At 25.3% G+C, this 27,004-nt stretch overlaps 2 protein-coding genes across 3 annotated transcripts; one reads left to right on the top strand and one right to left on the bottom strand.

The window, feature by feature from the left end:
• The first annotated feature begins 1,192 nt into the window (after window positions 1-1,192).
• On the top strand, window positions 1,193-18,016 carry LOC113552738 (PDZ domain-containing protein 2-like). Its single transcript, XM_026955615.1, has 6 exons — window positions 1,193-1,333; window positions 15,716-15,891; window positions 15,961-16,999; window positions 17,061-17,599; window positions 17,668-17,797; window positions 17,883-18,016. The coding sequence occupies exons 2-6, from the start codon at window positions 15,738-15,740 to the stop codon at window positions 17,935-17,937; spliced, it is 1,917 nt and encodes a 638-aa protein (XP_026811416.1). The 5' UTR covers window positions 1,193-1,333; window positions 15,716-15,737; the 3' UTR covers window positions 17,938-18,016.
• Window positions 18,017-18,498: 482 nt separating this feature from the next.
• LOC113553604 lies at window positions 18,499-25,127 on the bottom strand. Of its 2 annotated transcripts, none has more exons than XM_026957008.1 (8): window positions 25,019-25,127; window positions 23,899-24,098; window positions 21,437-21,740; window positions 21,191-21,354; window positions 19,949-20,140; window positions 19,666-19,854; window positions 19,388-19,602; window positions 18,499-19,313 (listed from the first exon to the last, which is right to left on the bottom strand). In XM_026957008.1, the coding sequence occupies exons 2-8, from the start codon at window positions 23,998-24,000 to the stop codon at window positions 18,689-18,691; spliced, it is 1,791 nt and encodes a 596-aa protein (XP_026812809.1). In that variant the 5' UTR covers window positions 24,001-24,098; window positions 25,019-25,127; the 3' UTR covers window positions 18,499-18,688. The 2 variants fall into 2 exon arrangements, with proteins under 2 accessions (XP_026812809.1, XP_026812808.1); XM_026957007.1 differs by having other exon boundaries at window positions 19,913-20,140.
• Window positions 25,128-27,004: the final 1,877 nt, after the last annotated feature.

Raw genomic sequence — 27,004 nt, forward strand, 5'->3', positions numbered from 1 at the left:
CAAAAGAATCATAAAATGCATTATTTTTTTTTACAAAATGAAGCATGTCAGATATCTAATCATTTTTTTTTCATAATTATTAATAACTATATTTTATTTAGAAAATCTTATAGCTATTAAACTTATTTTAAATTATATTTTTTCTTAATTTGTTTTAAATGTTATTAAGTATTTATTATTTATTACTATAGTAACACATTTTATTATGTTAAATAACTTTTAAGTATTTTGTTAAATGTTACCTAATACAGTATAACCAGTAGTAGGTACCATAATAATTGCAACGTATTTCTAGTAAAATATTGTGATTATTATAATATTTGTTTTAAACATTACTTATTATTGTTTTTAATAGTATTTTTTATTGTTTTAAACAGATACGGGCAAAAATAAGCATCTATAAATTCTAATAGATACAGTATGTTATGTGTTTCATTTTAAAGGTAACATGAAATATTTCAGTTCAGTAACCTCGAGTCGATACAGCGTTTTTAGGAGGAGATAGAAATATAATTTTTTTGATGATTTTCAAATTTTTAGTTCTTTCAGTGTACATTTGCGCAATCCAACTTAAATTTCTTTAATAAGGTGTTATATAATATTATGTTTTCAATGTCAAATTCGAATTTTTTAAGTCAAAATGACCTCTTCTCCATGGCTCTAAAACCGAAATTGACATAATGAGCTAATGTTTTCATTTAAATCATTGAATTAGCCAAAGATTATTCAATATTTTTATAAATTTCTGTACTTGTTTGTGTTATTTTTCACTCAATTAAAAAGTGTCTGTTTAGATATTATTTTGTGATATAAATATATAATCATGTATTCATTTTTATGGAACTCAAATACAGATACACGCAGACTAATTACCTTAGATATGTCTTAGATCCATGAATATTTCAAAACTTTGGACGTATTCAGGTAAGTGATCATTATGATTATAAGTGATAAAATGTACCATTGACTTTTATTTTCTGTGATTATTACGTAGTCAAAAAAAAAAAAAATACCTTCGGGCTGAGGATGTCGCGAAAGTGTTAAAAACCTGTCTATAATAGAATGGCCATTGGCTGTGCAAGGTATATTTTTACTGTTGCACTAACGACAGACCGCCTGCAGCTGTTTACTGCGTCTGCGGGACTTGAGTACTGAGTGTATATACCATTTTCTATTTAGTATTTAGTCTGTTCTGTTCAGTCGTGCGCGCACGTATGTTATTGTTGGGTGTTTATAACAGTATAATATATAATAATTGCGGCGTGCGTAGTATTTTCCTATTTATTTTTTTCATTTACATTTGAAAACGTTTGTCATTATATGGAATAATACAGTAAGTAAATTTTTTGTTATTTAAAAAAAAAATTTGATTTTAATTGCATTTTCATAATGCGACTAACCTGTTTTGCTTTTAAATTTAACTAAGATATAAAACACTTATATAACTACATATAAATATTATATTTTATATGTATAGGTTATACTGTTATAGGTAGGTAAATAAGTTGTAAGATGCATTTATTTTGTGGAATGGATTTTTATATTGTTATTATAATCAAATTACATTATTGGTCGTAATGATATATCATTATAGGTAGTTCAAAATTTCTCAGAATTCGTATGTTTTATCTTTACTATTACCTAATGTTTATTCTATAAATATTTTTCTGTATAGAAAGAAATCAGGAGGGCACTAACATTTTTTCACGTATTAGTTTAAAATCCTAATACTAGGAATTTTAAATGTCTAAATGATATTTTAAATAATTTAAAAAACACAAATAAAAAAGTAAAATTTTATAGCAGTAATAATCGTAAAAGAATATTATTTAAAAATTTCAAACAAGCGAAGTCTTAACAGATATCTGCTCAGAATTGTTTTGAATGTGATGAAAATTAAATATTATCATAAATTCATAACGATGTAGAGTGTGCGAGACGAGTAAACTAACATTCGTACATATCTTGCAATATTCTCGCCCTGCTTTTTCATTTATTATTTATATAAGTATATACGAGTATGGCGTAGGTACCAATCTTGCATCAGTAGTCAGTACTCATTAGTCATATACTCGTTGGATGATAGTAATATATTAAGGTTACTTTAGTGAGGTACCTAAGTATTTCTTATACCTATATCAATAACAGTTCTTGAATTGTAGCAAGAGTACCTCTTTAAAAAATGTGACGTAGGTATTCATCATACATATATATAACTTTAACACGTGCATTCTTTTAGATTCTGATTGGAGTGAGAAATGTTTTTTTTATTGGTCGGAAAAATCTTTAAGTACGTCTAAACTTATTAAAACCATTGATTTTTTTTCATCAAATAATTTTATTAATTTGCGTATATTGTAATTATATTTTCTACCTCTCATTTGTAAACTTTTCAAGTGAGCACTAAATAATTAATGTAGCGTTCAGTCTATGCGCAAGTATGGTATCATTTATCAGTGATAAAACTACTTTATGAAAGGAGAGGAAAATTAAAAATATTGCATGACAAAACAATTCTTTTTGGTAGCAGCGCGAACAAATACAAAACAAGTTGTGTTCACTAGGAATAGTTCATATTAAGATAAATATTAGTATATTAATATATTACATTAATAAATATAAAATTAAATGAATTACTTTCTATATAGTACATACAAGTGTATAACTTTATAATACTATATTATAATATAATCTTCAATTTTTAAAGCGGGCCACCTATTATTGTAAAAATCTTGCTGGGTTTTATACTTGTACTAAAAATGTGTTCAAATATACGTGGTATACTAAAATGTGTTCGTAAATTTTAAGTATAGACAGGTTGGAAACTATCTAAGCGTATCATTATTACTGTATTAACCTTACCAATTAGGTACATTTCCAAATCTGAATAAATTCCAAACTTTATCATTATTTTTCAGAAATAACATGTGTAATTCAATTTTTTTTTTATTTATGTTGGAACTTTCATTATTCAGGTACCTATAGGTGTACTTTTAGTTTAGAAACAACTTATACATTTGCTCAAAAATTAAAGCTTTGATCATAATATTTTCATAATCTAATAACAGTAATAACTAAGCAAGTGATCGGTTGGCTGCGATGATCGATGACATAATCAATACCTATTGTCTGTTAGCTATTTTATTCATCCTCATTGACCATTCTTCAATAGGTAAATTACAATGTAATTGTAGTTGAAGACTTGAAGTGTCTTCCTTTACATAAAATCAGCTAGTACCATCCGTGAACCGTGGTTCTTTTACAATATAAATTAATTGTATTCATATACATTTTTCTGAGGTCTACGGTTTTATTACTGTCACACACCAAAGTCATAGAGTGATGTAAGTCAGGTATTTACAATAAAATCAATGGTCCGTACCGAATTATCAAGGTTTCTATTATTTTCTTTGAATTACATTCCGGTAGTCCGATATTATTATTGTTATTATAATCATAAAATATAAATGTATTATACTAGAATGTCTATCAATATATCCTCCATATCTTATACAAGTATACAATCATTCTAAAAAAATAAAAAGTATTAATTTTTATGTTTAAATGTATATTATTGTACATAGTTATAAAGGAGTTGGATATTTTATTATATTTATATTTTCTTAATAATTTTAATCGATTATACGTTTATATACAGATAAAAAAAATATAAATTAACTATAAATTAAACTTATATATTATTATTTTTTATTTAATAATTTAAAAAAAAATTAACTAATAGTTCTATAGCATATGTACACAACTACATTCTTAATAAGTTTAAAAAACCTAAATGTTAGACATTTTTTATTTCACCATGAAATATATCCAAAAACAGTTAGCTGAAACAAAACTTGTAATGCAATTTACAAGACTAATTATACCATACGCCCATACCTTTCCTAGTTACATAATTAATACATATCGAAAAAATATGTATTCATATGTTTTTCTAAGATCATTTAAAATTTAAATAACATAATATAACATTATAATATAGTAAACAAAGTTCTGCTTATAATTGATTTCCTATCAATATATTGGTAAATAATATTTTAGTTTAAACGTATATTATAGTACCAATTCAATTGTATTAAAAAAAATAATTTGCATATTATATGGGTAACAGTTTAATTAATATGATTATAATAAAATCTGAAATATTGCTGAAATATATCCAAGGCGAACAACAATCCCACTGTCTATCTATATAGGCCTCTAGGCTGGTTTTATTATTTTTTGTATATAAATGGGTGTGGATGCAGAACACTTATATTAAGTGAGTGAAATATTAACACATATAATAATAATAGAGCTAAGTGCGGTTATAACTAAAATAATATACAGAATAAAATGTAATATAATTCCAATACATAGATTATAGGTAACTATTAAATTAATAAAGCGTTTTAAGAAGAACTTATAATGAGTAAACAAGCATTTGGGTAATTGCCATGAATCAGATTTTATAAAATAAGATTAAAAATAAAAATCACATCAACACGATAACACCTACAATAAATTTATGTTTAAACTACTCACGTCATAAGTACTACTGTTGGATAGTTCCTTAAATTCGTGTAAATGCACGTAAAAACACATAAACACTGCATATACGCTTATTGTAAATTACCCTTACAGATTGTATATTTTCCAAATAAATGTTAAAAAAAAAATGTTTAAACTTTAAAATTTTAAATGTTTTATTTTAAAACAGTTAAAACCATATTCAATGCGAACTCTTTAGAAATTGTCTGACGCATGCCATTACTATATTATATTATATTGTACCACATTTATTTATTATATTTATACATAATTAGCCTGCACACTCGATAAATCGGTAATTCAATAAATACATCATATAAATTACGTAAAATAAATATAAAAAAAATTATTTATACACAAATAATTTATTTAGGAATTGCGTAGAATTTATATTGTATACTGTATAGATATATATAATATTTTTAAGATCCAAATTCACACATAAGCAATAGAAATACACGAGTACAAGGGCCGTGGATTTGGCTTATATTGGCGGCACGATAATGTTTTAGAAAGACTATTTTTTATTGTTAAAAATTATATAAAAAACACTATTTCCCATCATAATTATCAGAGAAGTAGAACTAGGGTCCAATATTATGTACACTGAATGGAAAGTAGGTACATATATTAAAATCTAAACTAAAGTGGATTTATCCATAAAACTGAAAATCATAGCAAAAAATGTATAGACCTATAAACTATAAAACCTATACCCAGAATATAAAATGCTTATGAGCTATGGCGTATTATAAAATAAAATTGTTCAATTCAGGTCAATGAAGCTTCTCCTTTGCATAAAAGAGGTTACAAGGGAATGGTGGAGATCTATATATACAGCTATCAAACGATTTTATGTTCAATGAGTTTTTAATGATACGAAAGCAATCTTTTGTAAATAATTACTACAGTAATAATATTTATGTTGAATAACCTTCTTTTTAATAATAATAATTTTTTATTAAATACATTTTTATAAATATTTTATACGCGTTTTTGTAAATTAATAATTTATGAAATAGGTACTTTGAGGATTATTTTGAAAAGTACCTAGAATTTTTATTTTTGACCACTAAAGTATTAAGTAGATCAAATTTTCTATTAAATACCATCCTCAAAGAGGAAAATTGAAGCTTTTTAATTGGTTCCATAAGTAACGGCAGGCACAATAAAAAACATTAATAACATACAAATTATTATAGTAAGTATACATTTATTATTTACGGGTATCTACCTATAGCAATATAAATATAATATTTAAGTTTCTTGTAGATATACTGTAGATATATTTTTAATTCATATGAAAAATAAGAACTATAATATGTCCATTAGGCATTACAAAATATTTTAGTCAATTTTTTAGATTTTATTTTTCATTTAGTTTTAAAATGGTATACTTATTTTAATAATAAATTATACATGATCTATTCACTCTAATATAAATCGTATATTAAAAATATAAAACTATTATATATTCTGCACACCAATTATAAATTAACGAATCACCACATTTAAAAAGATTATATTACGCATTAAATAAATAACTAAAAATTATTATTTTAGTTGGCAACTAACCTAGTAAGAAAACTTTATTAATGAATAAAAACGTTATTCAAAGTATTTGATTTCGAAAAATTACTACGCGTAATTCTGTATTTTGACATGAAAAATCATATCTAATAATGATACATATAGATAATGTTATCTTTTTATATATAAAAGAAGAACAGGCCTAACTTTTTTCCAACTTTTTTCCACAGAGATGTTCCAAATACTTTTCTGAGTGTCACTATGTCGCCCAATTATTATTTTTTTTTGTTTGAGGGAAGGTAGAGAGGGGTTTGTATTTGAAGGTTACGGTTTTTTATTGTGTCACTTAAATAATTTAACGATATTTTTTTCACGGGGTTGTATAAAATTGAGCCTACGAGTAAAACACTTTTATTATTTCCAATTTCATTTTATTTGTCATTTCAGTTATAAATATCATAAATTAAATTATAAAAAATATTATATATTACATGGCTAGGCTTTAAATAGTTTAATAATTATAATAAATATGCCAATTTATACACGAATCAATTGTTTGAAACACGAGCGAAGCCGGGTTATTCGGGTATCACACGATTGCGTATACATTAACACAATAGCGTACGTTGGACAATTAATTTTAATATTTACCCCATAAGTCAAGCGATTGCGTATGATTTGCTGTGCAAAATTGCCACATTTAAGTTTTTAATCGTGATCAGTAAAAATTAAATTTTGAAAAAATGACTAAAGTCAAAATGTTTAAAAATAATAAAAGGTTAAAATAATGAATTATAATAATACGAATTAAATCAGCATTTTCCAATTTTTTAATCCGACCTTTAAATACCGATAACATTTTCGTACATGCTTCCAAAAGGATGGGATCAAGTTCAATAAAAACTTTTGGATTACATTTTAAATTGTACATTATATTAGTTTAAATCAAATGGCAACAGTGCTTCAAAGTTGCAGTTAAAAATCGTACGTAATTGCGTGTTTCACCGGGTTATTTATCTATAATGATACATATGGATATATTATTATAATACGAGTAATATAAAAGGTTAGATTTTCTTTTGACATGAAATATCAGTATTATTTTTCACTTAATTTTTGTTTTTTATTTTGTTGATATAATAACTAATTAGTTATTTAATATTGAACCAATAATTGACTACTTATACAAAAATAGTGGTTTGTCCAAATTATTCTACGATTTTATAGCTCAAATTAACTAATTTTAATTTTAAATACTTTTAATATTTCTGTTTAAAAATCGTCGACACAATTGTCTGATTAGAGGTATATATCAAAACAAGAAAAAAATTTGGTATTAGAATTTGTTTTAAAAAAATTGTAATTAAAAATAAAGTAATACCTACAAATATATTTTTTAATAATATAAAATATAGTTAGATAAATATGATATTATGATTTATGACTTATATAAGTATCTACCTATTTGGCTATATATAAGATATAACACTTAATTAATAATTCAACAAATTCATTGATTATACAAAATAAGTAGTAAACGTATAACATTATTTTTACTTTCCTCTAGTTAAAATTATTTTTACATAGGTATAATACAATAATGTACGATAGTGTCAGTTTAATAAACAATTTAAATAAATATTACGTCAATGCAAATATATACCGTTATATTTATGCACCTCGCCAACTATGAAACTACGTTATTTGGTATATTTTTATGGATTATAGATTCATGAACAAATGATTATTATTTATTACTATATAATAGTGTAATATTATGTTATTTAAGATTTAAACTATTCAATTTTAAATACTATTGTGGTTAAACACCATTAGCATTTAAGTATTTAAACGATTATTCATATAACGACTAAATAAAATATTAAAATCCTTAAAATTAATTATTTTTTCTTATTTGGTTCTTTATAGGTGCTATAGACATTTCATAAACATTTATCGTATTTTTACTAAACTCGTGTTTACGACGGTCGTCATCTGCACATTAGAAAGATGTCATGTACCCTAAAGGTTAAACGAACACAAACCGTATGTTGGGTATTCATTTGCAGTATTGCAGACATTATAATACTATTATATAACTATTGTGCGTACAAACAACTCAAACAGAACGTTTTAAAAGAATACAATTTTTTCCATTAGCCATTATGTATTCCTTATGTCGTTCCAAAACATATGCTATGCAATAAACGATAATTCGATGTAGTTACTAAAAATTAGACACTATAAATAATAATTGTATGTCTTAATCTAACGCTTCTCAAATTATGGTTCGCGACCCACTGGTTGGGTAAGTCCTGAGTCAGCTTTTGATGAGTCATGAGAATATTTTCGAAAATAAATAAACTATGAAATATTATCACGAAAATTACTCAGAAACCATAATACTAGAAAGCCTATTTAGAGTTTCTATATTATAGTATCATACCATTCTTATTTTATATTATCATGTTTGTTCGAACAACAGATTATAGACACTATCATAATAGACAGTATATGTTTTAATCACAGGATTATCGCGATTTGGTTGTCATTCTCGAACTTTTAACATAAGTCCAAAGAATCATTATTTATTAAATTGTATTTATTATACAAAATAAATTAATGTAAGACATTTTTACCAGAAACTATTTCATTTTACTAAATATCTTACACCTTACATAAATTGCCAGTTTGGAATGAGTTCAAAGTTGTTTTTTTTAAATTGTAATTATTATTTTAGGTTGAGTTGGTCGATCACATCTATACTAAATTAATTGAATGACAATAAATAACTGTTTTTAAAATGGAGATTACTTAATAATATATAATTTAAATTTAAAAAAAAAACAATACAATAGACCAATTAGTTATTAAATATTATATTTGGATAGTATAATAAAAAATTATAATCTAAAAGATATAGTTAAACCGGGGTGGTGAGAGAAGAAAATAATAAATAAAAACTTGAATAATTTTCACACGTTAGCTTTAGGTAGGTTACTAGAATTAGACGGTACTGTGTATAGTATATAGTCTCAAGAACAACAAATATAGGTCATATCATGTATAAAATATTCGTGGGATATTCACGTCTCACGTAAAATAATTGACCAGGAATGATGAAGTTGGTTCCCAATTGCCTATATCTATTTTATATTTTTGTAATTTTGTTTGGAAAATGGCCCTAAATAGTAAATACCTTTGTAATTCATCTCATAGTATGGAACCATTTTAACTAACAAAATGTTTCATATAATATTTATAAAAGTGTTTAGATATCTATAAAATATTATGATTAATTTGTGTATTTCATCGATTGAAAAAAAATAGTTTTATAACGTAAACAACATTTTTCTAGAATATATTCATTATTCATAATACTAACAGTTACGTAGCCAGGTTTTTTTCCGGGAGGTGGGGGTTGATCAATTTTTGTATAATACAATTTAAAAATATTTATAGCAATTTTCATAAACCATAAAAAATTAAAATAATTTTTTTAATTTTCTTGATATTTCGGCAGCCCTTCAGCACTCCCAATGCCCACACCACTAATACGAGTGATACGTAACATATAATGCAGATACTGTAATCAAATTCAAAAATGTATTTTGATGAAATACCGGGTGAATTGAATACTGAAAATAAAATAATTTTGAATGGAATACCTCACTACATTTATTCTTATGATAGTTGTTTTATTTCGATAGCTTATTTCAATAATAAAAAAAAAATTAATATATAAAGTATCTCAAATCTCAAAATAATTAAATTTATATTATACATTATAATGTACATATTTTAAACAAAATATATTGAATAAAGCCTTGTATACTAATACAACTAAATATAGTGTTGATAAAATATGTCATGAAATATTCAAACAAATTATAAATAAATTACTATGGATCGACTTTGAAATCATCAGCGATCAACTATTTTTAGGAAATAAGAACATATTATAAGATATGTAGCAGGGAACTTTGCAATATTCAGTCAGTATGATAAACTAAACTAATAGTAGGGACTATAGGTACCTCCTAATAAAGAAATAACCAATAAACAGCAAAGTAAGTCCTCCAGTTTTATTATATTATGTTATATCAATCTAAATGAAATCGAGATATTATAGCTATAATACAATTCTTAAAGTTCACGTCAAGTTTCAACTATATGTGTATACCAATACTTATATTGTTTTGCTTCGTTATACACCCTATGTACCCCATATGGTATTCACTAATGGTATCCCAACTTTTATTTACCTCTTGTCGATGGGTTACCCGGCGTTATGCTTGCGTTAGGTACCAATTTGTATTTTGTATATTTAGTATACTCTAGTTGAAATTGACTTGAATATAGTATACATTATTATACATAGGTACTCCGTGCGTCTAATTGTGAAACTTTGTGTCAAGGTTATAAACATGGAGAGATTAAGTGATATAAATATATATAATATTTTTAATTACAATCAATAACATCTGAAAAGTTATTTTATTACGTTTTTAAGCGTTTTTACTTTTTTAAATAGTAGCTATATACATAGTTACATACATACGTATATAGTTGAAATATAGGTTTTGTTAAAATATGGTTGTTTTTTAAATGATATATATACATAATGTTATATAATAAATAAATTATAACTTATAAGTATGTAAGTATGAAAATAATTTTTTTAACAGTGAACATAACATTAATAGACTATGGTGTTTCAAGGTATACATTAATAATAATTAAAAACAATTAACAAACAATTCGAATTCTTTAGAGCAATAAATACTAAGTAGTATAGGCATCTGGGTACAGTATTGGTCGCGACCAGTGATCACAATGGATGGTACAAATATCAGCAACTAATTAGTGTCTAGTTATAAAGTATGCAGAATTAAGTAAAAATCAAGATTAGGATTAGCTGCATATTATAATTCAGTGGCATAATATAAGCCATACAAGATACAACTATGAACTAAATAAGTAATCACTAATCAATATTTAGAAATCAAAAGTCATAACTCAAACAAATAAAGTCTGATAATTAACTATTCTTGTGTATTTTGATTAGTTTATTTGTATTTTAAATAAAACATTTTACTACGTAGAGGTACCTATAATATTATGTAAATATTGAAGTGTGCGGAATTATTCTGCTGAATGGGCTTCTCCCGCGGGTCACGTATAAAGCCTTTTTATAATGATATTATAACAAAAACCGGTTGTAGTAGTTTTCTAAGTTTACCTCTTATAACAGTACTTGTTCTGGTCAAACGGCACTGTAGGTACTACATATATATATATATTACTACACATAGGTGTGGTGCCCGGTGTTTATTCCCAAGCAAAGAACACGCAGTTAACCGGCCGTGTCCATTCAACATTATTCAAAACACATTTTATTAAAAATTAATTACAATTGTTCATAATAATATAAGTTAAGTATTTTTTATATAATAATATAGCAAATAATGTAAAATATATTAATTTATAATGAATTAATGTATAAAATCGAAATTAAACTGATTTTTATTTACCTATTATGTATTAAAATAATAAAGTAATTGTAAATGGTTTATAATAACAGCAATAATAGATTTATTAATTAATCCAAGTTATAAAGATAGTTTTGCAATCGATTTTTCACCGATTATTGATTAAGTAAAAGTTGACTGAGTTTAGTTGTATTTAATTAGGCATTTTCAATCTATTGTTTATTGTTATGTACCTAGGTATAATGTATATTATATTATTATTAATATATTATATTCACATATATTTATATTTTTAAATCAAATCTTTCATGTACAAAATATTTATATATATATATATACCTCGCATCACATATGCTTATTGTGGAAATATCTTTACTTATATATAGGTATTTGGATATTTGGAATTTTATTAAAATAATACCTGTAGTATTATGAATAAATTATATTAAAAAAAAAATTACTGATATTGGACGATCGGTAGCTTAACACAATATTGTGTATATACTATTACATTTAAAATTTGACGAACCTATCAAAAACAAATGCTAAAAATATTATAGGCTATAGCCGTTGTATGTATTACTATAATATGTATATATAACTTATAAACATTCAAAATAAAACATTTAAGTTAGGTTTAGTTATTCTATTAATTCTACTATAGCAATATATATATTCCTGTAACTATAATATTATAGTAACTTTTATAAAGGTATATTTTTATATTATATATGTCTAACATTCTAATAGATGTTCAATATAACGGAAGTACCACTGACATTAGTAACGAAATGGCTTGTTAGTTGTTTGTCTGCGTAGTCTATAACCTGTAGGTTTTATTATTATTTTTTTGTCGCCCCCTATCCGGTCACCTGTGCGTACATAAGGTGTACCTACGAATCGATTTGTATTATATAAAACGACTTCTTTCAGTTCTTTGCAGTGGGCGGTCAAGTACAACGACATACCACATTAACTCGTGTTATAAATAATACTTATACGTTATAAACTTGTAACGATTCGTTGTTTCATCATAGATCTTTGTAGTTTTTCTTAACATTCAACAAACATAATAATGTAAGCAATGATTGTATTAACAATAATGACGATTGACGATAATAATATAATAATGCGATGAAAATGTTGCCAGGTCATTGATTTTAATGTTGACGAGTGCATTATGCAAGTTTATTTTATTATTTTTGATTCGTTTACCTCAAGAGGGTCATATAGTAGTAATTCGGTATACGTATGTTAAAAGTACTATATCGCATAATTTGTATTTAATTCTTTCTAGTTAAATTAGTATTATGAGAAATATACAGAGCGTGTAGGCACACTAATAAATATATGCCATATATATTTACGTTACAATTTTTTAATGATTTTACTATGAAAATCAAATAGTTTATTCACAGCCGAGTTACTGTAGCCTAACGTACCTGCTATGGTGCCAATTATGTATAAAAATGTATGAACAAATGTTATACTTGATTCAGCGCAGACAGTGGTTTACAAAAATATACATTTGGCAAACATTCAAACTGGCGTATAAAAACAACGTTTAACATTATACACTTACCTATAATATGGCTATAAAGCAGGTAAATGCATCGAAGTAGGCATCAAAAAACGTGATTCTATCGATATTTATAACTTTTATCATTTAAAAATAACTAAACATTTTTTTATTAATTTATAGACTTGCTACATGTCATTCAATTAATAAAACATAAACATATATAAACTGATATAAACTTAAATCCATTTTTTAAAAATTATATTGGGAATAAGAATAATAAAATAACATATACAAATATTAAAATCCTTATAATATAAATATTAAGTAGGTAAATTTATCTAATAAGTACCTGTTTAAAAATAATGTTTGATAAATAAATATAAATATAAATATATTATATGTATCATGTACCTACACCAAATTAAAAGTGCGTACCTATTTTATACTTTTGTTGTATTAAAAATGTTTTTTAATTACACTACTCGTAATAGAAACATTGCAAATGATAATCATGTTACATGTTTTCGAGGTTTTACTCTGATATTCAAAGTAAAATTGAAAGTCAAATGTAAATTATGCTTAACCTTTTCAAATCTTGTGTTGTGACTTATGATTTAGCTGTAGGCTGTACCTCGAACCTATACAACGAATATTATTTACATTTATTAATATTATGACGTGTATTGAATTTTAAATATTTAAAACTCAACCACTCAAGATTTAATTAAATCAACCTGATTGTATTTTTTAAATATATTTAAAATACAAATTTAATTTAATATTAGCAATTTATATTTTTTATTTTAATATAATGTAGGTATATAAATATATTTATAATGTGAACATACTATATTTAACCTCACAGGCGTATCTAGATCGCAAAGGGTGCAACCTGGCACGTATCTAGAGGGCCTATGAAGCTTTAGCTCCGCTTTTCGAAAAATGTTTGTAGTTCTTAAATTCGTCATGAATTTAATATTATAAATAATACGAGTATGAACTAAAAAAAAATGTCCCTCCTCCAATTTCAAATGTTATATAATGGATATATAACCAATTAAAATAAAATCATATATAATAAATATAATTTTATTAAATAAGTTACATATGTCAGTTAGCTAACAAAATAATTGAAGTCACAGGTATCGTTGTGTATTGTTGAAATACAATCACGATATATGGAGGTAAACACAATATCGTGTGACTTTTCCAAAAGTTGATTTACTACAATTTTTATTTTCAGACTAATACATTTGAACTATTTTGCTGGTATCGCCTATCGAATATTGCATTTGATCGTCACTTATCAGTTATCACTTCCGATATGACGGTAACTGTAAAACGTAAAACTGGCTATAACTAATATAACTACAAGTTTAATTAGTATTATTTTATTGTCTGTGTGGCTATGACGGCTATATTATATATTTACAATCTATATCTATTATCTATATTCGGTGAGCCTGTGCAGGTGGGTGCTGGATGCCACCTGAAATCGTAGGGCGTGCAGGTGTGTATATACCCTACACCCCTATAGAGCACGCTCATGTTTAACCCAATTAATACTATATAATTGATAACTATCTATAACTACATACCTATATTTTAATATAGATGTAAATATAAATATGTAATGGGGTATTTGACAATTTTCAACTTAGTAATGAAGTTTTTGAAAAATGTAATTATTAAATAGGTATACATTTTTACTACTTTAAAATGGCAAAATGTATGTTTTATTCTTTAAAAAAAACATTTCGTAAAAGTATATCAATTCGTTTTATGAAACAAGAATATGTATAATAATACAGTCTTATAACCTAATTAGGCTATAAGAACTATTTTATTTATTTATTATAGAAACTGTGAAGTACACACATTAGACGTTTAATTTGAGGATTATTTAAGTACCTACTATGTTAAATGTTAGACCTATATAAAAACAGAAAACTGTAAATTTCATATTATTTATTTTAATCTCACTAACAAATTGTACTATAGAAATTAACCGTGGGAAAATAGATAAAAACAAAATTAGAATATACGAGTAAGTATATGAAAAAAATATTATAAATTATATTAATATAATTTATTAGTATTAACTAATATTAAGTGTTGAATACTAAATTAATGTTCTCGAGTTATTTTTAAGTTTAAAATATTAATTTAAGTACCATTTAATTCATATAACAATGAATATTAACTATATTATTATAAACTATTGATTGGTACACCTATCAAATTATAGATCTAAACAATATTATCATGAAGTCTTTGTGTTCGAACTTTGTTATAGAAAGTAGAAGATATGTATTAATACAACTAATATTACTAAATAAACACATTCCATGTTGACAGCATGGAAATTCTGTACATTTCTCTTGGTAATAAACTAATAATATAAAACATTTCAATACAGCAATATAAAACTGGTTTAAATCTCATTTTCTCGAATGTTAATGAACTTAATATATTTACGAGTTTACTCATATTATAATTGTATTTCACTTCATATTTTATTATGAAACGTTCACGAAATTATCATGTTAGGTTCTTTTTATGTATACTATGTAATGTAGTTGGTATATATATATTTAATAACTCTACACAATATAATTTTCAGCTGATATATACATTATACAACCATGCGACTTTTCAAAAGGCGTTGTTCTGATCCGAGTCCTCAACTCGTTAGTTTGTCGCCTATTGAACAGGACCACAGAGATATATCTCCTGGATATACAACTCCAAAAGGATGTACCACACCTGATAATGGTTCACCAAAACCTCACAAAAAAAGTAAATTTTATAAAACATTTGTTTAATAATTGTTTACAATTTAATTATATACTATGTATTTAATGTTAGGTTTAGCAACCTGGGGTAAAAAAGTTGGAAGAAAATGGGATCAATTAAAAAGAAGTGATTCTTCAGAAATACTTCAAGTTTCTCCTAATCGTAGAAGACAATGGTCACCTATATCTACAAAAGATATAAATAATCAAAATATTGAAATTCATCAAAATTATATTGATAAATTACATAATAACCAAAATAAACGTATTTCAAGAATAGAAAGTATTAGAAGTATTGAAGAACCAAGAACTTTAGAAGAGAAAGATCAAGATTGGCTAAAAGAAAAATGTCAAAAAGGTCTCGAGGATTTATACGCTATGGAAAACCCTTCAAAAATAAAAATAATTCCTCCCAAAATGATGTCTATTAAAAGAACGACATTATCTGTCAACATTGATGAGAATCCACTCGAAGAACAGTGTATTTTAGAATATCTTATTTCTAATAAAAAAATATTAGGATTACAGAAGAGTATTGATGACCTCAAGACTCTTAGTTATGAAGACCTACTTAATGTGTTTAATCAAGCTACAAATCGAGTTAATCAAAATTCTTATACTAAAAACCGAAGAAGAAGACATACAAGCTTTGGTGAAACTTTTATGATAAATAAAATTGACGAAAAAAATCGCGTGGTAATAAAAGCTGATGAAAGTGGTTATGAGAGTGATTCTACTAGAAACGGTGGAGATTCACCTAGAGGATCAATTAAATCTCAATCTTCAGTTGATAATGATGAATTTTCTAGAAAAAATATTAGGATGGGTTTACGAAGAGGGGATATTAAAGAACTTCAAGTTGGATCAAATGTGGAGGTCTTATCGTTAATGTGTAACGAATGTAAAAAACCGGAACAAAATATGAGTCTTTATCAAAGGTTTTTATTGAAAAAAAGTAACTGCACAGGTCCTAGTGATCGACATACTGAAATTAAAACCATACGGGTTAGCAAACGCCTAGGTGAAGATGTTGGAGTTAACGTGGAGTGTCGAGACTCTTCTTCGAGAACCCGTACATTATATATTACCGCTTTATCAGGTCCAGCAGCTAGGTAAGATATAATACTTTAATATTGTCTTTTAAAAAAATAATGTACCGTTTCACTTTTTTAGGGATGGTAAATTATGTCTTCAAGATGAAATAATAAAAATCAATGGTACTAGAGTAAAGGGCTTAAGACGGCAAGATGTTGAATCGATACTGCGTTCATCCAAGTATAGCGTAGAATTTGTTATTTCTAGATCTAAATGCCAACCAACCTCAAATACAGAACAAGTTTTATTGATTCAAAAACCTCCAACTGTTCCTAAATACCCGGCAAAGTCAGAAGAAGTACATGAGCCCCTTTATTCTAGACAATCATCTTTGCCAGAAATTAAGTTAGATGAAAAACCTAAAATGACTGGAATGCGAAAATTCTCGGTGCATTTAGATCAAACTCGGCCCAAACATACCCAAATACCTCGATTACCAAGACCTAGATCATTATCTATGTCTCTAACAACGGTAGTTTTCCACAAAGGACCAGGATATAAGTCTTTAGGATTCAGTATCGTTGGTGGAATTGACTCTCCTAAAGGAAGCATGGGGATTTTTGTTAAAACGATTTTTCCTACTGGTCAAGCAGCAGAATCCCAGCTCTTAAAAGAAGGTATATTAAAACTAAATGAATCTTCTTCATAATATGTTATATAATTATTCGTATTATAATCGTCGCAGGTGATGAAATTATCAGCGTAAATGACAAAAGTTTGGATGGTTTTAAACATTCCCAAGCTATTGCACTATTCAAAGAAGTCAAATGTGGTCAGATTGTTATTCAAGTTGGACGAAGAGATCTCATCAAAAGGTAAATCATAAAATATTTTTCTGATTTGATGTTATAATATCCATTAATCAAGTAGGTTGTGAAATTTATTTTTTTATTTTTTCAGGAACAGTAAATCTAAATCTTGCGATGAATTAGACAAAGTTGTTAAAGTCCGTTGAATAGATTAAATATTATTTATTGAAATTACATTCTGTGATATTATAGACAAAAATAAACTTTCTTAAAATTGACGACTAATATGTATTAATTAATAGTAACAGTTGGTGTTAAAAAAAATTTCTAGAAAGAGAAACGGGTGTGGTGTAGTGGACACATAAAAGTGTGTGTAGAGTTAGTCTCCTCTCTTATTATCATGCACAAAAAAATTTTAAATTGGTTTCTGGAATTTGTAAATTTCATGGATTTGAAACTACGGATAAAATTAAGTATGGAGTTGAGAGATTAATTCTATTACTATCTGCCCTACTTTGAAACAAATAATATGAAACTATTTAAACTATACCGACTTCAAAATATTATAATTACTCGTACTTACAAATTAAGCTTTAAAACTTACAAATTTATTGGTGTGAATTTGAATAAAACTAGGGAGTCTAGTTTTAGTTAAAGCAATTCATTATATACTTACAACTTTTATACTAGCTATGATTAAATAATTATTATTTGTTATTAAGGTTTTACTAAAATAATATATAAATTAAATCAAAAATACAGGAATATAGTCCACCAATTTTGAATTGGTTTACACTAAAAAATAACCCAAACCGGTAAAATCTATTTGGACGCTGAAAAAAGGAAAGAATAAAATAATCCATATGCTCCGTAAATGTAGGGTCTAGCTCTAGACCAAAATTGATTTTATAGTTAAAAAATTGTTTAAGTTGTTTTTGAAACGAGGGATGGATATTATTAAATAAATTCGCTTATAATTTTTTCAATATCACTATCTTCGTCTAATTCTAATGTATTTATAATTTCCATCAATTGTTTTATGTTAATCTGTTTTTTTTTATTTTGTTCCTTCGTAGGTGACTTAATTTTTTCATCATATGCAATCCCATCACAAAATATATCATCCATTTTTTCTATAAACGGGAACCTTGATTTTGTAGCATCGCTCAACGCCAAATTTTTAGATAGTTCTAATTTATATACGGGATATAAGTGCATTGCTAAATAAGGTGTTCCATTTTTCACCATTTCATCTACGTGCTTCTTCATTTTAGTATTTATCGACTTTTTATGTGTATCTTGGTTAAAAGCTTCATGGTCTAATGGAGGTCTTGATTTAATTAGCAAATTTTTTATTTTGTCATTTTCTATTTTTGGTGGTTCTATAAATGTACTATCAATTTCATCGATGATAATCTGATCGGTATCACTGAAACTCCATTCTGATGGAAGCGCTGGTTTTTTGTCTTCTACTGGCGGAGGAAGAGGAGAATGATTTTGGGAATAATCCTTTAAATTTTGTTTTATTGTTGATAAATAGTTAGAACAAACAATTATCAATACTTCGGATTCCCAATTTTCCCTACAAACATTTAGTTGAAGATTTAAAATATTGAGACCTACTTATTATTTATTCATATATTTCGAATAACTTACTTAGGCATATAAACACTAGTTTGCGCACTAGTTATGTTACTTGCATCAATAGATTTTAATGACGCTTGTTCTTCTGGTGGTTGTTTAATGATTGGTCCTGGATAAAATGTTCGACCACTAAATTCAACTGATTTTCCAAGTACATTATAAACAGGAAAATTAAATTGAATTGTTTGTAAACAAACATAGGTATTTAAACTCCATACTTTGAGTACCTATTACAAGATAAAAAAATGTATTTTAAATATAAATTTGAATACATTTATTTATTGTATTACTTCATCCTTTGAAACGCTTATTACAAGATTGAAGTGTTCAAAAATTCTGACATCTACAACTGAATTTGTATGCCCTTCTAATTTAGCAAGATACATTTTTGTTACTACTGGATTCCAAATATAAACTGTGCGTGAACATCCAGTCACTAATAATTTTAATGTTGCATTGTAATGAAAACATCGTACACCCTATTATAATATTTTCGATAAATAGCATTATACCATCTAAAATTTTGAATATAAATACATTAATTAATAATTTAAATGAAACTACGGTTAATACATGTCGAATGTTAAATACGTATGGATTCCATTCATCTCTTATATGTTTAATGACTAGAGATTGTTTATGGTCTCGACAACAACTTATTGTAGCTTCATCAGATTGACAATAAATAATATGTTTAATACTGTCTGGATGAATTGGAATTCCACAAGTATGTATTTTAACCCATTCTTGTTGATATTCTAAATCCTATGAGACATAATAACTATAATAGACAAAGACAATACAATTTTGAATAAATTAAACAATTATTATATAGTCTAATTATTAGAAACTACATATACCGGATGATATATTTAACATATTATGAAAATTATTATTTCAGAACAGAAACAGAAGTATTATTAAAGAATCAATTAACTTCAAAATTAAATCAACTTTTTATATATATTTTTTTTATTATTAAATAAATAGGTACATTTGTATGCATATAATATACTAATATTAATATAAATATAAAAATTAAATTAAAAATCCTTTTAATTTTTGAGTGAATTTTATATTATAATTGTTGGCATTTTAAATACATTTTTTAAAGTTTTTAGTGCATTAAATTTATAATTCCATACTTATAAATCATAAACAACTTGTCCTTATTCTATTTATATCATGAAATACTCAAATAAATAAAATTATACGTTTATAAGAAATTAAATTGAATATTGTCATTAAAAAATTTAAAAAAATTAAAATTATAACATTAAAAAATACTTATAGTTTTTTTAGAAAAAATTTGTTTTTAATGACTTATAATGAAGTAAAAAAAGTATTTTCAAAAACTTTAATAATCATTGGAATAATGATTGTTACTTATTGGATCAACAATAATAATTATCACCCAATATTGAGTATATATTATGTAAAATAATATATTCCTTCAATTAAGCATTATAAATTTGTCGTTATAAAATTCTATTTCAATATTATAAGAAAATTTTAAAAACTTTATTTTAATAGATAATGCTTTTATTTTTTATTTAGGTAGGTTTTATTAGGGTTTATGTTATACAGTTAATAAATAAATAAAAACCAAGTTATAATCTTCTGACCATACTTAAAGATATTTGTTAAAAATGTAAAATATATTATATGTTTACATTTTTTATTTAGGCATCTTGTATAATAAAGTAACTTACATATACTACTTATAGCTTTTATATATACAACTTAAATTTGCCCTCCTGCTAATTATTAATTATGTTAATCATGTATGGACTATAAATAATTTTATTTACTTACTTTCCAAAAATATGTATCGACTTTATTCGTTGGATCTCGTTTAAATAACGATCGTTTTGGTTGAAGAAATTCCATTTGAGAAATACTGCCATTATCGTCACCAATAAACAAAAGTGAAGAATTTCCAGGACAGTATTCTAAACAAGTCGGCGTTGCTTTTAAACCTGTATTGAATCGTTAATTATAAATTAATAACTATTATAATTTACGAGGTCTCACTGCAGTAAAGTCGTGTTAATTATTTACCAGTAATACAAAAAGTTGGCACATGAACTAGACAAACGGTATCCACAAAATGGATAGAGCCGTCTGATGCAGCAATAGTTATGAATTGAGCATCTGGTAAGTATATTGCATCATTGATCCAAATATTACGTCGTCGACGAGCCGCCCGTACTAAGTCATCGGGACATTGAGACAATTGTACTACGTATTCCCTAAGTAAGTTAAGACGACCATCATAGATGCCCACTTGGCCTAGTCGAGAAAAAACAGTGTAACAAAAGAATTCTTCTGTTTCTATACTAATCACTTTGACTATGGATTCATGCTGTGGAAAATATGTTCTGCTATAGAATTATATCTTTAAATAGCTATTTGTAAATGAAAATTATTCCTATTTAAAAAATTATTTTGAATACCTACTTGTATAGTTATATTTATAAATTATAATCTACAATTGTATAGAGTAACAAATATCTACATTAGCTATAGCTATGACAATATTATATTTTGAATTATTTAGAACTTTAATAAACATATTACACACAATGTATATTTATTATATATATATATGCATATAAGGTGTTTATTCATATGCATTTTCATAATACACATTATTTTTATAATTATTTTGAGTTTTAGGTACATCGAATCACTTTCATACGTTGTATTGCTCTATATAAATTATAAGTAATTATAAATAAAAGGTTATCTTTAGATCGTTACTTAATAAGAACAACAAAATATTTTATTCATTAATCTTGATTTTCAGTTTGCTTAACTTTTTTTATTTTTTTTATTTTAGAACATTTAGTTAATAACTATTACAGTTCAACAATTACAGATAGTAAAAGATATAATAATAAAGCTTAATATAAAAATATAATGATATGAATTGAAAACCTGTAAGGTAAAATAGTTACATTACATATTCGGCGATTAAAATTATTTTAATTTAAATTAATTATGAGATAAAATCGGACTATGGAACAAACTGTTTAGAACAGCTGTAAGGAGTAATTAATGAGGAAAGTTCTGATATAAATTTAGTTAATGGCTTATCAATAGCGTGGATATTGGGTAGTGGGATATTTTTTGAATCAGTAATGGAAGCATAAGAACCTTTGGGAAGGAAAGGGGGAGTTTGGGGATGAAGAGGAATGAGTACTGGATTAGGATTCTGAAGTATTGAATGATTAGTTTTGCGACGTTTGAGAAGAGCTTTAAAAATTTGACATCCCTTGTAATTGGAAGTATTTACTTAAACTTAAAACAGTTAAAAAACTATAATACTATTTTATTATTTTCAGTATAATAAAAAAGGTAGATAAGTGTGAAGTGGGTATTGTTCTGTTGTACATTAGGTGCCGAATAAGTAACTCTAACTATAGGACATCAAAAAGAAAAATCAGAAATTTAACATGCCTATAAATAGCTTAGAAAAATTAAAAAATATTTTTAAAATCATACTATGTATAGAAAATGATAATATAAACATTTAATATCTACGCTTATTTGTTTATAAGTTACAATTAAAAACGAAAAAAGTTTGAAAAGAATAATTGTTTTACGGCCGAAATCCAATGTAACAATTTTAATTTCAGTCATAAAAAATTATTTTAGACTTTCCGGTAAAATTTGTTTTAATAAAGGTAAAAACATATAAAGAACTTTGTATTAATTTTTCAAATTTTAGGTAAAAGCAAACATTTTTATGAATTTCTATCTTCAAAATAATTTGTAATTTTCGAGTTTTGGATGGATTTTGTCAAATTTATAATTTTAAGTACTTATAAAAATAAATTGTGATTATAAATGTTCGAAATTTTTTGGACTGAAAATTAAATCTGCATTAAAATTTCAAATATTTTTACTATAATTTTTTAATCAGAATTTATAAAAAAAAACTAAAAAAATCGAAAACTTCTTTTGCCTATAAATAATTTAAATAGATTCAATACATGAAAATTATATATTATGTATAGAAAATAATTATAAAAAAATTCGGTAAAAAATTTAAACTTCTACGGTTATTTGTTTTCGAGTTACACCAAAATAACAAAATAGCTTTTGTTAAAGAATGGATTCGTGCGTAAAAATTTCAGTTTTCCTTAACTTTTTTTTTTGTTTTTCCTGATAACTTTGAAAATTTAATTTTTAATTTTTATTTCTCTAAGATACCAACTAGATCTAATTTTCTATCCAAAACCACTCTCAAAGTTTAAAATCGAAGCATTTTATCGAATACGTTTCAAATATTGTGTACAAACACAAAAAATACATTATTGTAAAATCAATAAATCTCTCCGCTCGGAATCTAAGAAAAATCCTTTATTAATATATCATAGGTTCATATGTAATTATATACGTAGAATAAATTGAATTATTCTTTTATTCTGTGATACAAATATTGAAATATATTATTATAGTTTAATACCTAGCTATCATCGTAGATACATTTTTAAGTTACCCATAAATACACTTACTTTACAATGTGGCATTAAATTCATGGTTATACTATTTTGGTCAAAAGGTAATGCATCCCAGATATCTTGAAAAAAGTATGTACTACATCGAATTTCATTCATAAGTTGTTTCCAGTAAATAACATCTTCTTTTGTATTAAAATCTTCAACGCATACTTGTTCGAAAAAATCATCAGCCTCCTTCGCGTATAAATCATTACCTGTGTTTTAAAAGTTAAAACTAAATTTGATACCTGACAATATGTAATCCAAATATGTATACATAATAAAATAATAATAGTTAAATAAGCATCAACCTAAATATTTATAATTACCACCACGCTATAGACATACGATGAGTTTCGATAATTTTAATCTTACAATTGTTACCTGAACATCCATGTAGGTAATAGGTAATAAACCGATGGTTTGAATAGTAGGTAAACAATAAACATATTATCATTCCTCACACCACAACATTCGGAGGATGTTGCTCTAATTCTTTTTGTATTTTCCTATATCTATTCTATAGCAGCGATCTCCAACTTACATACAATTTGCCAAACTTTTTAAACCAGCCCTACCAAGTTGACTGATATTTTTATCTTGACCTTTCAACTATTACTATAGATACCCTAGCTAATAATATATCTGATTTATTATCGTAAGGAAATGAGTCAAGTCAAATAAAAATAAAATGACAATACCTACAATTATTTTCTTTCTTTGTAAACTTATAGTGGAATACTTAGTAATAAATAAAATTATTTTTTTATCTTTTCAATCTTCCACAAATAATTTTTCCTCTTGACCTTTTAATATCAAATTTTGGAATATATCTCAGATTTTGCCTGCCACTAAAAATAATTGGAGACCATAATATTATGCATACTATAATATATAATAGATTAATTAATAATTAATAATTTTTTTAAGTGATTTGTATTCTTATTGCATATTTTATAGTTATAGTAAGTACATTAATACATTGGTATATAGGTACCTACTATAGTGTAGAATACCTAGCCTAGTTTACTGGAATCTAAATTTTTATGGGTTTGCGCATTAGCCTCATTTCTGACTATTTTTTAGTTTAAATAAATTATATTTTTACTGAGATTTACCTATATTTATTACTTACCAATAACTGAATATATTGCTGCTACAAATTCGTCCTTGTTTAATGAATGTTCTTTATCGTCGTAATAAAAAAAATACTTTTTTAAATCTTTTAGATGTTCAACATCTAATGAATTAATGAATTTTGACTGTTTATTTAACTCGGTACCCCTATAATCACGTTTAGATGGGTTAATTAATATGTTTATTAATTTTAGTAATTTGTATATACTTAATGCTAATAAAATATCTTACTCGCTCGGGTCACTGAAAGAATAATTCCCGACAGTTAATGATGAACTGTCCAGAAGATCTAAAGATTTAGAAATTGAATTCCTAATCATATTTACTAGAACTTGTGTATAATTGTTTACAAATAAATTCAAAAAATATTTTAAAGTATTTAATAATTTATAAGTTATGACAATTATTATGGTGAATGCGTAGATGTAAGGTAGGCACTGTAATACCTATAGTATCGGTACAACGGTGAAAAAGTAAAACAGTTGTTTAATCAATAAAATGTCGAGGTGTTGAGTTATTACTTGTTATAAAAAATGGGTAGGTTGTAAATGTATCTACATAATAGGTTCTTATGTATCAATAGTAACAATTAAACGTTAAGTAAACAGCAACAACTATATCTAACATAGTAACATGTACAACATATAGGCAGACCAATCCAGTGGCGCCGAAATCCATGTCTTTTTTGAAAAATGTGGCCACGTTATATTAACATCATAACTTTATTGTGAGTAAATGTATACTTTTACTCTTCCTCCTCCCAAACTGAATATTTTTTTTACGCAAATGGAATATGGATATCGAGGCCACGAAGTTTTGAAATTGCCCGACCACATTTTAAAAACTTCGGCGCCACTCCATCATTGGATACTCCATCACTAAACCCATAGTATTCGAACTGATATCGACATACTGCTACTAGATGGATGAATTGTAAAAATATTTATTCAAAATAAGTCAACAAAATATATATGAGAGAGTGTATTCTAATTAGCAATCAGAAGCAGGAACAATAATAGTCAATAGATATATTTCTTTAGCTTGGGTTTAATAAATAAAATAAAATCATTTTGAAGAACTGTATCAAATTTAGCTTGGTGAAAACTTGAAAAAATTTGTAATTATTAATTTTTCAAAAAATAAAAATCTAATTAACATTTAAAAAGCTGATACTAATAAATAAATAGAAAAATAGAAACCATTTATTAATGAACCAATTTCTTATCTAAAAAACTTCACGATATAACCTAGCTCATTAAAATTTCTATAAGTCTATGTAAAACTCATAACATTTAAATACATTTTTGTAACATTTAATTACTGTTGCATTATAAAAATTAACGAACATAATACATGTACATGCACGTAATACAAGTGGTAGGTAAAATTAATGTAAATGTTTCATAACAAATTTTATTTATATTGTTAATTATATTTATATATTATTTTATGTAAAGAACAAAAGTAAACATGTGCATAAAAATGATCTATACAGAGAATGTTATAAACAAGCAGAATTCAAAAATTGTGTTAAGAATTAAATAATTAACAATTTTTAAAACTTTTAATGTTTGTTGAATATATTATCTTTGAGTCATTATTTTATAATATTACAAGTTATAAAATATTTGCAGGATTTAATATAATCAGCCACAACCAAATAACTTGGGTCATAAATATTGTACATAATATTTAATACATATTCATAATTTATAAATAATATGTAATAAAAAGACATTTTTTTTTTAAATAAAAAAATTATGCATAAACATATAATAATAATCTATAAAACATATATATTATATTAAAGTTAACATTTCTAGAGTATTATATAAATATTTGAATAAAAAAAATAAAAATAAACTATAAGTATAAGTCAATTTCAATAAGCATACATATTATATTATAGTATAATATAAATTTATCTAAGCTGAGAAAACACTTCTTTGGCACAAACACAAAGAAAAAAGAAAACAGAAGACAT

This window comes from Rhopalosiphum maidis, chromosome 2 (genome assembly GCF_003676215.2).
Source record: "Rhopalosiphum maidis isolate BTI-1 chromosome 2, ASM367621v3, whole genome shotgun sequence".
NCBI lineage: Eukaryota > Metazoa > Arthropoda > Insecta > Hemiptera > Aphididae > Rhopalosiphum > Rhopalosiphum maidis.

Excerpts from the sequence above, each read along its gene's own strand:
- LOC113552738 (XM_026955615.1), top strand. The coding sequence starts at position 15,738 with ATGCGACTTTTCAAAAGGCGTTGTTCTGATCCGAGTCCTCAACTCGTT. Across the intron at positions 17,000-17,060 it reads TTATCAGGTCCAGCAGCTAG|GGATGGTAAATTATGTCTTC; the intron begins GTAAGATATAAT and ends TCACTTTTTTAG. Across the intron at positions 17,600-17,667 it reads ATCCCAGCTCTTAAAAGAAG|GTGATGAAATTATCAGCGTA; the intron begins GTATATTAAAAC and ends TAATCGTCGCAG.
- LOC113553604 (XM_026957007.1), bottom strand. The coding sequence starts at position 24,000 with ATGAATGAAATTCGATGTAGTACATACTTTTTTCAAGATATCTGGGAT. Across the intron at positions 19,855-19,912 it reads CATTTAAATTATTAATTAAT|GGTGTACGATGTTTTCATTA; the intron begins GTATTTATATTC and ends ATATTATAATAG. Across the intron at positions 19,314-19,387 it reads ACTAGTGTTTATATGCCTAA|GGAAAATTGGGAATCCGAAG; the intron begins GTAAGTTATTCG and ends AAATGTTTGTAG.